General features: G+C 39.2%; 3 protein-coding genes and 2 long non-coding RNA genes across 5 annotated transcripts; 2 read left to right on the top strand and 3 right to left on the bottom strand.

The window, feature by feature from the left end:
- Positions 1-1902: 1902 nt before the first annotated feature.
- On the top strand, positions 1903-3456 carry LOC104824883 (ras-related protein RABA4b). The gene is made up of 2 exons (XM_010557070.2): positions 1903-2302; positions 2904-3456. The coding sequence occupies exons 1-2, from the start codon at positions 2070-2072 to the stop codon at positions 3343-3345; spliced, it is 675 nt and encodes a 224-aa protein (XP_010555372.1). The 5' UTR covers positions 1903-2069; the 3' UTR covers positions 3346-3456.
- A 2047-nt stretch (positions 3457-5503) lies between these two features.
- Positions 5504-5996, bottom strand: LOC104824886. Its single transcript, XR_773481.1, has 2 exons — positions 5904-5996; positions 5504-5822 (listed from the first exon to the last, which is right to left on the bottom strand). It is a non-coding gene; the product is annotated as an uncharacterized LOC104824886 (long non-coding RNA).
- Positions 5822-7308, top strand: LOC104824885 (peroxidase 17). The gene is made up of 3 exons (XM_010557071.1): positions 5822-6097; positions 6281-6472; positions 6574-7308. The coding sequence occupies exons 1-3, from the start codon at positions 5897-5899 to the stop codon at positions 7165-7167; spliced, it is 987 nt and encodes a 328-aa protein (XP_010555373.1). The 5' UTR covers positions 5822-5896; the 3' UTR covers positions 7168-7308.
- LOC104824884 lies at positions 7169-8434 on the bottom strand. The gene is made up of 4 exons (XR_773480.1): positions 7904-8434; positions 7646-7788; positions 7341-7545; positions 7169-7261 (listed from the first exon to the last, which is right to left on the bottom strand). It is a non-coding gene; the product is annotated as an uncharacterized LOC104824884 (long non-coding RNA).
- Positions 8435-9406: 972 nt separating this feature from the next.
- LOC104824887 (serine/threonine-protein kinase SRK2F) lies at positions 9407-12136 on the bottom strand. The gene is made up of 9 exons (XM_010557072.1): positions 11830-12136; positions 11558-11632; positions 11128-11229; positions 10946-10999; positions 10727-10822; positions 10527-10619; positions 10319-10423; positions 10085-10183; positions 9407-9907 (listed from the first exon to the last, which is right to left on the bottom strand). The coding sequence occupies exons 1-9, from the start codon at positions 11947-11949 to the stop codon at positions 9581-9583; spliced, it is 1071 nt and encodes a 356-aa protein (XP_010555374.1). The 5' UTR covers positions 11950-12136; the 3' UTR covers positions 9407-9580.
- Positions 12137-12658: the final 522 nt, after the last annotated feature.

A 12658-nucleotide genomic window follows, 5' to 3' on the forward strand; every position in this document is an offset into this window, starting at 1 on the left:
TAATCACAGGCAATGATGACAATGCTGTTCGAGCTTTGAAGAAGCTTCTCAATCAGAAGTTTCATATCAAGGACCTTGGCAGATTACAATTTTTCTTGGGTTTGGAAATTGCACGTTCTGCTAGTGGTATTGCTATCAGTCAAAGGAAATATTGTCTGGAATTGATTGAGGATGCAGGTCTTCTTGGTTGCAAACCTGCTTCTACGCCACTTGATCCGAATGTTCGTTTGACAAGGGAATCAGGGGAGCCCTTATCCGACATTACCAGTTATCGTCGGCTCATTGGTAGATTGCTGTACCTCACGATTACCAGACCCGATGTTACCTTTGCTGTACACAAGTTAAGTCAGTTTCTATCAGCACCGACCACTGAGCATTTACGAGCCGCTCAACGTGTGGTCCGTTACCTCAAAAAGAACCCAGGACAAGGCCTTTTTTACTCGGCCACTTCTGATATACGCCTCAATGCTTTTGCTGATGCGGACTGGGCTTCCTGTCCTGATTCTCGGCGATCCATCTCTGGTTTTTGCGTTTTTCTTGGTAGCTCCCTCATCTCATGGAAAGCTAAGAAGCAGACCACTGTTTCCCGAAGCAGCACTGAAGCTGAATATCGTTCCTTAGCAAACGCAACTTGCGAGCTTATCTGGCTTCGGAATTTATTGGCCGACCTTCATGTCTCTCCTTCTGGTCCTGCCAATCTATACTGCGATAACAGGTCCGCAATTTACATTGCCTCTAATCCTGTTTTCCATGAGCGCACCAAGCACATAGACATCGACTGCCATCTCGTGAGGGAGAAGCTTCAATCAGGTTTTCTCAAAATGCTCCATGTCACTTCGAACAGGCAATTGGCTGATCTGTTCACGAAACAAGTTCAACCTGCTCTGTTCTCTGCACTTTTAGATCGCCTGGGAACTTCAAGCCTCTTCCTACCGTCTGTGTCTTGAGGGGGGCATATTAAGGATATGTATTGGGCCTATAAAAGATGTTGGGCCCAAGCAAGAAACAACGAGAGGCGACCCACTGAGCTCACTAAGGGAAGAAATCGCATACAATTTTCGTGTGGCAATTTCTCTCTCCTCCATTTCTCCTCCATTCTTTATTCCTTTTGTAAATCAGTTAGGAAGTTTGTTATTTGTTTCCTGTATAAATCCTTGTACAGATTCATTCTGAATCAATGAGAAAAATCTTTTTCAATCCTTGATAAGAAGAGCTAGCCGTGACCTGTCTTGACCCTGAAGACCGAACAGTTGTGCGGTGCTGATCTGATCTACTTAGGTCTCTTTTAACCATTTTTTTATTCCTTGAATTCTTTTTCTTCTTCTTTTTTTGGTCAAATGCCTCTCTGAGTGATTTGTTCCTCGTTCGTCCGGCAGTGTCTCTTACGAGTTTGTAGACTATTCTTTTATATATGCTGCAAAACGAATGTCCTTTCAATTCATTTCTTTGTTAAGAGGATCGAATAGAGTATATGGGTATTCTATATTGGTTTGATCAACCAGACAAAAGGCCTATTAGCTCAGTTGGTTAGAGCGTCGCGCTAATAACGCGAAGGTCGCAGGTTCGAAACATATGCCGTTTTCAATTTTTTATATTTAATTTTATGGGCCAGATGTATATTTTTTTTATACAAAAAAGGAAAGATGGATAAGACAGTAATGAGGGGGGTAGGACCTCTAATCAGTCCTCATAAATTTATCCTAATCTGATCACTTGCATTCCCGCACACCTTTAGACGTCCCGGAAACTAGCTTGATCGTGGCCAAGGAGCAAAATTTTTCACATTATGCCACGTTTCATTGATACGATTGGTGTCACACTCTATTAACATAGACTCGCGCGTACGTGATTACTGTCGGCCACATTAACCACTTAGTTTTTTAAACGCGCCCTCTTCAAATCGCTCTCCCCTTTGGTAAAGAGTACCAGCTATACTGTAGTACCAAGTACCAACCGAAGGAAACAGAGCGAACGAGAGAGAGAGAGAGAGAGAGAGAGAGAGAGAGAGAGAGGGAGAGAGAGAGAGAGAGAGGGAGAGGTGTTTTGGTTCGCTGGCGGCGGAGAAGACGATGACCGGAGAAGGAGGTTACGGCGGCGCGTCGGGGAAGGTGGATTACGTGTTCAAGGTTGTCCTGATCGGCGACTCCGCGGTCGGGAAGTCTCAGCTACTCGCTCGGTTCGCCAGGGACGAGTTCAGCATGGATTCGAAGGCCACCATTGGAGTCGAGTTCCAGACTCGTACGCTCGTCATTGACCACAAGAGCGTCAAGGCTCAGATCTGGGACACCGCCGGTCAGGAACGGTGTGCCTTCTCCGATCTTCTTGCTCCTCTCTCGAGCTCTCGCTTGTTAGATTTATGTGGTCTTTCGCAGAAATCCGGAAGTGTTGTTCAGAATTCCGTAGTTGTTGATTCGAACTCGGTTTCCCCCCCACCCCTAGAATTTCGATTGGATCTGAAGATTCCTGAAAGCGACCTGGTTTGACCAATTGGTTTGAGTAGATTTTTTCTTTGCACTTATAGGACTTTATGAGTTCGATTTGACCAGATCGGGAAGATATTTTACCTTATGTATTGAAAATGTTGATCTGATTGAACCGCTGGTACGAAATCTGAGACTTAAGGCAGGAAAAAAAAATGGAAAAGATCTAGAGGAACAGAGCTAGAGTTTGTCTACATACGTAGATCTCTCTTTGTATCCTTTAAACTGGACTTTTGTAGACAGCAGCATTTCTTTAGCTTTATGCGTTTAGATCCCACGAATGACGGTATTATCGACATGTTATGGCTCTGTTCTACTCTCTACTCCTTAATGTTACCAGTGGTTTTTGCAAGGGAAAGAACTTGGATTCATGTTTGATCTTTGACGGCTGACTTACTTGATCGATGTTTTCGGGTTAAGCAGATACAGAGCGGTTACAAGCGCGTACTACAGAGGTGCAGTAGGGGCAATGCTGGTATACGACATAACGAAACGCGAAACCTTTGAGCACATCCCGAGATGGCTGGAAGAACTGCGAGCTCACGCTGACAAGAACATCGTCATCATCCTGGTCGGGAACAAGACAGATCTCGAAGATCAGAGATCTGTTCCCACGGAAGACGCCAGAGAATTCGCGGAGAAGGAAAGACTGTTTTTCCTCGAGACGTCGGCCTTAAACGCGACTAACGTCGAGAAGGCCTTCAACACTCTCTTGACCGAGATCTTCAACACGGTGAACAAGAAGAATCTCGCGTCCGAAGGCGATTCAAATATCCCGGGATCGCTGGCCGGCAAGAAGATCGTTATTCCGGGACCTGCCCAGGAGATTCCTACCAAGAACAGCGTGTGTTGCAAGTCTTCTTGATTTGTTTGCAGGTAAAAAAAAAATATTCCATCTGATAATATAACATCATTGGATTTTGTGAGGCAAAATAGCTTTCAATTCAATCAATGGCATTGTCTTTTTTCGTTTTTACCGCATTAATAGTTAGTAAGCATCGCATTTATTTATATACGAAACTATAGTTTTATAAAACTTTGATACCCGGTTTTCAAATAATTTTCGAGATGAATCAGAACGAATATTTGCGGATAGAGTATTTTTGCCCACCCTTTTTTTTTTTTGCAAAATTTTGTAAAAAAACAAATTAGGGCTTTGTCAATGGGCCTTAGGGTTTAAGTTGGCATATGGGCCTATGGATTCGGAGTTAATTGTAGATTTATTAAAATATCATATGATTTTGTCCTTGTTGAAGAGGTGGTGGACAAATCATGCTCTCTTATTAAACATTTTTTTTAATAGTCTATCCCATAAAAGTCCGTAATAATTGCTGCAAAAAATCAAGTCTTGCCATTTTTTTGCCAAATCGTAGCCCAAAGATGCGAATTTCCAACAATATCTGATGGTGCTGAAATTTTGATTTTTTTCAAATATGAGAGTATCAATGCATATACGCAACGCAAATGATGTGACATAAAGATGTATGGTCACAGGCATGGCTACGGTTAGGGTTCCACGAATATGGAATATGTAATATATCCTATAAGATAGTGTCGTGAGATACAAGCAAAAATAGTGGTAATTGCCTAATGGTTAAGGGGATATATATATATACACATACAATACAAGGATTTAGGCCACTCATGTATAGTCACGAGGTCGTCCAAAACGCACTTAGTAAATTTGAGTGGCGTCCATGTGCATTCCATTTCCTCATTTTGAACCTCTTTATATATATATATATATATATATATATATCCATCCATAGTGGTAAATAGGTCAACAGCTAAAAAAGAAAACTAAAATTTATAATGTTCTTAAGACCAATTTTATCAATGTTTTAGATGGATGTTGAGTATGCGGAAATTTCTATATGTAGAAGCATAATTATCGACGTCAAGAGTACGGATCCTCATATTTTGATGACAACAAGAACCATGTAACTTCTGAATATGAGTGTATGTATGTATATGCGTATGCGTATGTGTATGTGTATTGTCCATGGTTGTCCAAGGAGAGGAGAGGGGAGAGTGATTTAATTTTCAACAAAATGGCGTAAACATCTGACGATAAAGTGAAGATAAGTATCTAATAAACGACGACGAATCAAACGCCTCGTCGGCCCACGAGTGACGACCGCCCCCTAGTGTCAGTCCTTTTCAGACCACGGAAAAAAATAAATAAATTAAAAAAAAAAAGACTTGTGACTTATGAGTCTCTCAAACTGCGTTTTGCTTTGTTTGGTTCCAAAACCAAAAACCCACAATCTGTGTTGCCTCCTCTTGCCACAACAATCCTCTTATCTCGCGACACCCTCTCTCTCTCTCTCTCTCTCTCTCTCTCTCTCTCTCTTCATTTATTTCCCCTTATTATAAACACATTATTATTAATATTATTAATATTTTTATTATATTGCTTTGGTTCAGATTCACAATATCTCATATGCATCATTAAAGTTGGATTTTTTTTTGCTAAAGTAAAGCAAAAGTTGGTTGTTTCATTATTGATCTCAATCCGCATACACTTATTATAGTTGATTGTGTTATTTATAGACTGCAACTATGCTAACATAACGTTTCTGTGCTTAGTATAAATATCATATTATAATTCAAAGCTTTAATTATTGAAAAAGACAGATAATTCCGTAGGACCCAAAGTTGCTTTCTTTATCCCAATTAAAGTCAATAACCTGTGGAGCCTCTGTTAATGAATTGACCCGAAAAGGATATATATTATTTGTTCAACTTAATCCGGGGTTCAAATTGTTTGATATATTTTTTTTTCTAAAAAAGAAAAATGATTTTTTTTTAAAAAGATTGAATCTAATACAACGGAGTCTAATAAAAAAAATCCTTATAAAAAATATTCATCCAAATTTTAATTATACATTTTTTGAGGTTATTATGCATGAAAGGGCAAAATCACAGATGATTTATAGTAAGTATTTATGGCACATACATACATGTTTAGCTCCTTTCCTTTTTTTCCCGTGTGGATTCACATGTTCAATAAAGGACCATAAGAAAGCAATATGAATGTGCAATGAATTAACTCTAGCCTCAAGATACAAACTTTTGACAAAATGTATCACTTTTTTACAAGTGAAAGTAGACGGATTTTAAATATAAATGTTTTTCAAAATTCAGATTTTTTTCAATATAAAAAATTGGGGTTAAAAAAAATATGGAGAGAGGTTGTCTGCATATATAGTTCCAAGGGCCAACCCCACAGCACCACACTTGCACACACCCATCCAAAATTAGACTAAGAATCATTCTCGATACCACCAAAAGTCTCTTCTTCTTCTTCTTCTTCTTCTTCTCCTCCACCACTCCCCATCACTTCTTTCATAGAGTAACCAGCTAGAACATCATTCAAAAGCCTTAAAAAGAGAGAGAGAGAGAGAGAGAAGAGCATGTCACCTGTTCACCTTCTCCTACTCTTTACGGCGGTGGCAGCAGCGGTCCCCGGAGAGATTCTCCGGCCAAGATTCTACAGAGAGACATGCCCGGAAGCCGAATTCATCGTCAGAAGAGAGATGAGAAAAGCCATGCTTAAGGAACCCAGAAGCGTAGCCTCCGTCATGCGTTTCCAGTTCCACGACTGCTTTGTTAATGTAATTACCAACTTCTCATTTCATCTGAAAACCCAAAAAAAAAAAAGGAATAATCTTTCTTATAGAGAAAAGAAAAAAGTACCCGACTTTACTAAGGTTCTCCTGGTTTCTCAGCAGCTAATTCGTTCCTGTTTGTAACTTTCTTGTCTGAATTTTTTTTTCTCTGTTTTTTTTTTTGGGTAGGGATGCGATGCCTCTCTGTTGCTCGACGACACACCAAACATGGTGGGGGAGAAACTGTCTCTTTCCAACATTAACTCTCTTAGATCCTTTGAAGTGGTTGACGACATTAAAGAAGCAATCGAGAAGGCTTGTCCCGCCACTGTCTCTTGTGCCGACATCGTCATCATGGCCGCTCGTGACGCCGTCGCCCTTGTATATATATACACACATATATATCCCCCCTGTTAGTTCAACCCCCATAACACGCCACTTCGGTTATTGACTGATTCGATCTTGGTTTTGTCCTGAACCAGACAGGAGGACCGGACTGGGAAGTGAAGCTCGGCAGAAAAGACAGTCTAACCGCCAGCCAGAAAGATTCGGACGACATAATGCCGAGTCCCAGAGCCAATGCAACGTCCCTGGTGGATCTCTTCCGACGATTCAACCTCTCTGCCAAAGACATGGTGGCTCTTTCCGGGTCACACTCCATTGGTGAGGGCCGGTGTTTCTCGATCATGTTCAGGCTATACAACCAATCTGGCTCGGGCAAACCCGACCCTGCACTTGAACCCAGCTTCAGGGAGAAGCTCAACAAGCTGTGCCCATTGGGTGGCGACGAGAACGTGACAGGCGATCTTGATGCCACGCCTCGAGTTTTTGACAACCAATACTTCAAAGACTTGGTTTCGGGAAGAGGGTTTCTGAATTCCGACCAGACACTTTACACTTCGCCAGAGACGAGGGGGTATGTGGAGATGTTCAGTGAGGATCAAGAAGAGTTCTTCAGAGCTTTCGTGGAAGGGATGGTGAAGATGGGTGACTTACAGTCTGGGAGACCAGGAGAGATTAGGTTCAATTGCAGGGTTGTTAATCGAAAGCCTCTTAATGTACTGCTCGAGTCTTGAACAGAGAGATACATCTCTCTTCTATACTTGCAGCTCTTAGCGCTTAAATTTATGATTTTTATTTTACCATCACCTGGAATGTATCCACTCCAGCCTGATAAGATAAGAAGAGATATAATAAATTACAATATTGCTGTTGAATTGCTCCCAAGTTGCAGTTTTGTGATGATTACCCTCTCGAAGAATCCAAGCGGCACAGCAGAGGGTTTTACCAGAAGCTTCTGGTACTGGACTGCGCCTAATCTGTTGCATTAGCCTTAGCAATTCTCTTATTTTTTATGGCGAGTCTTGCTTTCTCCATTTGCAGAGTCTATGCAATCACAAGCCTCTGGACATTGTTGGCCTTCTCACCTTCTTAGCCGCCAATGAAAATTCGAGCTTCAATCAATCAGCGGAAAAAGAGTTTCAGATTGTAAGCACTTCTGTCAACTCCAGGAGCCATATTTGAACATAAAGGAGTTAAGTAATGAAGATAAACCTGCTTTGGATTTGAAGGTGTATGTTCACAGATTTCCTAACATCGTCTTTCGAGAGGTTAAAGAGCTTCAGAGGTCATCTCATTCCAAACAAGTTTGGAACACGACCAGGAGCAAGAACAACATCCGGAAAACCCTTACATTCCTGTCCAGCACAAGAATATAAGAAAATAATGAAGGAGACATGATAGCACCAAACATGGTTTATTCAGGAATACCATCGGGAACTAAAGAGAGTTAGCAGAAGCAAAAACACAAACCTCTCCCGTTGCATCTCCAGGGAATTCCCGAGAAACCCTGTTGTCGGAAACATATCTCCCTGCATCCCCAAAGATCGATATTGTATCATGTGAACAGGTTGCTGAATCAAGAAGAATCTAAGAAATGGAAATATTAGTTCGATGCCAGGGGGATAGAATGTACGGTCTCCATGTAATTCATATACCTAAAACTCGCCACAATCGGAATCCCAAAACCAATACAATCGATCATACACGGCGCTAATCAAATGGTAACATAAAATATATCAAGGGAATTTTCGAAATTTGCGTTGCCTTAAGCACGATCGGATACGAAAAGCGGTTGAAACAGCAAATCAAGCATTGAAGAACGATGAAATCGGATCGCGACAGTCTGTCGCCATCCCCGATCTCTAGCTTCTTCCGGCATCCAGCTGTCGGATTCCAGATATTGAACTACCGCTACCCGGAATCTGGAAAGAAAGAGCATAACAATGGTCTCTGTACACGTAAAATTCAGTAGTGAAGAAGAAGCAGAAGAAGAAGAAGAAGAAGAGAAGCAGACACGAAACACGGTCACCGCGCAAACGAGTTGAACATTATGGGCCTCTTCTATATGGGCTCCACGTAAGCAATGGGCTTACATAGTTCTTTATGTTTGGGCCCAATAACTAGTAGATTAAAAAATATTATAAACATAATATGGTAATAGAATATGTCATAGGGTGGGTTTATTCCAACTCAAATTCATTCTATTATATTCAAATTCGATTATTTTCTTATTCGAAAAATTTTAACCGTTATGTTTTTATATTGAATTCGGGTCGATTTCAATTTGTATTGAAAAATCTTCTGTTATGTTTTTTAAAGTTTGGTTTGGTTTTTGAATCCGGTTTTTTGCCATTTTATTTAGATAAATTATAATCATAAGGTTTTTATCTCAGATCCAGTTCACTAATCATATGTTGTTCGACTCACATCTCAGTTATTTAGTTATTAATCATTTCTAATTAAATCGTTAAATTTAACTAGTAAAAATTAATATGTTTATTTTCCATCAATTGGTGTGTATAAATTCAATATTTCAACGATTTTTTTATTAATTAGTCACTTTATTCTATATATAAATAATCGTTAATTAAGATTTACTGCCTCTAAATATAAAAATATTCATATCTCCAAAATTTCGGAATTACAAAATGGAATATATATTAAATAAAATAACTAATAGTGGATTCAACTACGAACTACCTAACATTGGTTGTCAAGGTGGACCATGTTATGTCATACATACGTCGATTCATACCCTATTAAATCCCATCTTACCATACCATACATGACCTTCGATTTGCGAGCCAATCATATGATTATTATATCTTTTTCGAATGAGGTATTGTTACTATTGTATGATTATCTTATTTTTATTTATTTATTTATTTATTTTTTTTGTAAAAATATATATTTTTTATTTAAATTGCAAACCACCTAACGATATCTTCGTAAGATTTTGGTGGATCATTGATCGATACAACTATACTTTTATCCACTTTATTATATAAATACCACGAGTGCATACAAACACTATCAGCACATATACACACACACTCACGCAAAGTCACACAATGCTGACGTGGCATATATGTTTGTATGTGTGTATACATTTCTAAACGTGGATGTGGGTGGAGGAGATAAAATCAATCAGAGGGCACACACAAAATCACCACTGGTCTCGACATCATCAATCTCATCGTCATCGACGTCATCATCATCATCATCAAGAAGATCCATGCTTCCATCTATTAACCCTAGTCCGCCATTGTTACCCGCCACTGGCTTTCTTGCTTCATCTATTATCTTTACTATCTCTTCCACGCTTTGACACTCTTCTTCTTCTTCTTCCTCTTCATGGTCTTTAACATAATTGTTAATGTCGACTTCTCCTTTGCATTTCTCTTCTTCCATTAGTCCATGAGGAAAATCCTTCAAGAACCATGGATGCTTCTTGATTTCCGGTATGGTTATTCTCTGTAACCCAAAAGCATGATTCATGATCGGTAGAACTGGACTAAGCCGATGAATTTGGAATCTCTCATCCCGGTTTGGGCATACCAGGCTGGTCTAGAGCTCATTCAACCGGATTTTCTTCGGTTTTACATAATAATGTAAGGGGGGAAAACACAAACTATTTATACGATTTATTACCTTGTCGGGATCGGAAACAAAAATACGAGACAAGAGATGTTTGCATTCCGGGGAGATTCGGACATAATCCGGTATGGTGTAATGAACACTCAGAATCCTCTGTCACAAATAATAACGACCCGTTTATTATTCATATCAAATCAAACATTAAATTATCATAATTGAAATAGAAAACTATGGAATAATTTAAAAAAAAAATCATATAAGAAGAGGTTTGATTATAATTAAAAGGACCTGGATAGTTTTTCTAATGTTTCTTGGATCTTCAGGATCTTCAAAAGGATAAGCACCAACGAGCATTACATACAAGGTTACCCCACATGACCACACATCAGCAATCTACAATAATACACCTCCAAAGATCACTACATCATCATCTTATGAATTATTCACCATCAAGATAATATCATATATATACATATATATATACATGTAAGTATACCTTGCCGTTGTACTCTTTTCGAGACAGGACCTCAGGAGCAACATAGGCGGGTGTTCCAACGGTGGATTTAGGCTGAGAGTGCAACACCGACGACTGAGAACGCACCAAATCGAGCATATTAGTTAGTAATTAGCTGCTTGATTTGAATACAAAAAATGAAATAAAAATGAGATTTTTTTGTAACAATTTATTTAATTTGCCTTGGAGTAGCCGAAATCGCATATTTTGAGCTGCGGCGACGACGGGCTCCCATCCAAGAGAGTGTTCTCAAGCTTGAGATCTCTGTGACATATTTGCTGCAACCAAATACACATTTCACAAATTTCAGTACACAATTTTTTTTTATTACATGCAAACATAATGAGTGTGTATATATATATATATGTGTACGTATTTGAAATATGTGTGCATGCATGTACCATGGAGTGGCAGTAGCTGACTCCTGATATAAGCTGTTGGAAGTAATATCTTGCCTAAACAACGAAAAGGGCAGTCATTAAAAACGAAATAAATTAAAGGGTTATGATAATTAGAGGTTAATAATATTTTTTCTAAGAAAACGAATGATTAACTATATATATATATATATATATTATGGTACTTCGTCTTCGCTGAATCTTCCGGCATTGCAGATTCTTTCAAAGAGTTCGCCTCCTGCTGCGTATTCCATCACTATTGCAAGATGTGTCGGTGTCAGTACCACCTGCAAATATTCACAAAAACCAACCAAACGACCAAACAAAAACATTTTTTTTTCAATAAGTGGGTCCATTTTCATTAATCAACCATTCCAATAATAATATAAGATAATCTCAAGGTGGATTTTGTCAACCCTATTTTATTTAACGAGAAGACTGCTTCCTTCTCTGTCCTTTGAGAGTGGGTACCAAATATATGCATATTAAATCACCAGAATTTCTTCTTCCTTTTCTATATCCTGATTTCTTTTTTGCCTTTTTTTTCCTCACAAAATGCGATATGCCCAGTTATTTGGTGGATATATATATATATACATATAACACTGTACGTACCTCCTTGAATCTGATTATGTTGGGATGCTTTAAGGCTCTGTGGTTTATGATCTCCCTCTGCACATGCTCATCTATCTGCATAGCCCTCACATGAAAAATACCCATTTTTATCGTCGATTTACGAGAAAATTCACAAAAAAAAACATGGGTGTCAAAACCCAAAACCTAAATGAGAATATCAACAGAAACAGACGATCGTCAGCCCAAAATCAGAAGGAAAAAAAAAGATCAAGAATTAGGTTTTTTTTTGGGGGGGGGGGTAAAGATGCAACCTTTTGGCCTCTTTCGATGTACTTGACGGCGTAGAACTTGCCGGTCGCCTTCTCCCTGACCAGCTTCGCCACGCCGAAATTTCCCGACCCAAGATCTCTTAAGATCTCATATCTCTCCATGTCGGAGAAAAAAAACACACACACACACGAAAAGACGGCAATTACAGAGAAAAACGAGAGGATTCTTCGTTTGTTATTGGCCTGAATCGAAACTGCGTCGTTTTGGAGGAGATATCGGCCTACAGCTTCCTGGTCAAGTATAAAGGCGAGGGAATCAAAGGCTATTTGCTGTTTGGTATGAGCATGGCATCAAGATTCGAATAGTTAGATATATAGGAGTGGTGGTGCAAGGCACGCTCTTAACGTTTGTGGGGCCCGCCCGAGAGAGTGGACCGTCAATTTGTCGTCAAGGTGGGGTCCATGTGACACGTGGCGCCACGTTCAGAAGTTGGAAGTTCAGAGCAAAGAGGTGGGTGTTCTGTTCGGTTTCACGCTGAGTGATACGCTCCGGAAAGGGAAAACGAATTTAGGCAATGATAAATTTTATTATTCGATCGTCATTTGGTTCGGTTATAATAAGGCATTAATAAAATAATTTCGAATAGTAATACCCACCTACCTACTTAATTATGATTATCTATTTATAGTATTTACTTTCTATAAGTTTTTTGGCTTCGTGCTTTCGCACTTGCTTATTTGTCTCCATATATGAAGGCATATATGTATATGTCTACGAATTGTGGGTAATTTTTGTATTTTTTTATTATAAGTTAAGATCTATAGCTATATATATATATATATATATATATATAGACAATGAAACATGGTT

The sequence above is a fragment of the Tarenaya hassleriana genome, unplaced genomic scaffold, assembly GCF_000463585.1.
Source record: "Tarenaya hassleriana unplaced genomic scaffold, ASM46358v1 Cleome41, whole genome shotgun sequence".
NCBI classification, from domain to species: domain Eukaryota; kingdom Viridiplantae; phylum Streptophyta; class Magnoliopsida; order Brassicales; family Cleomaceae; genus Tarenaya; species Tarenaya hassleriana.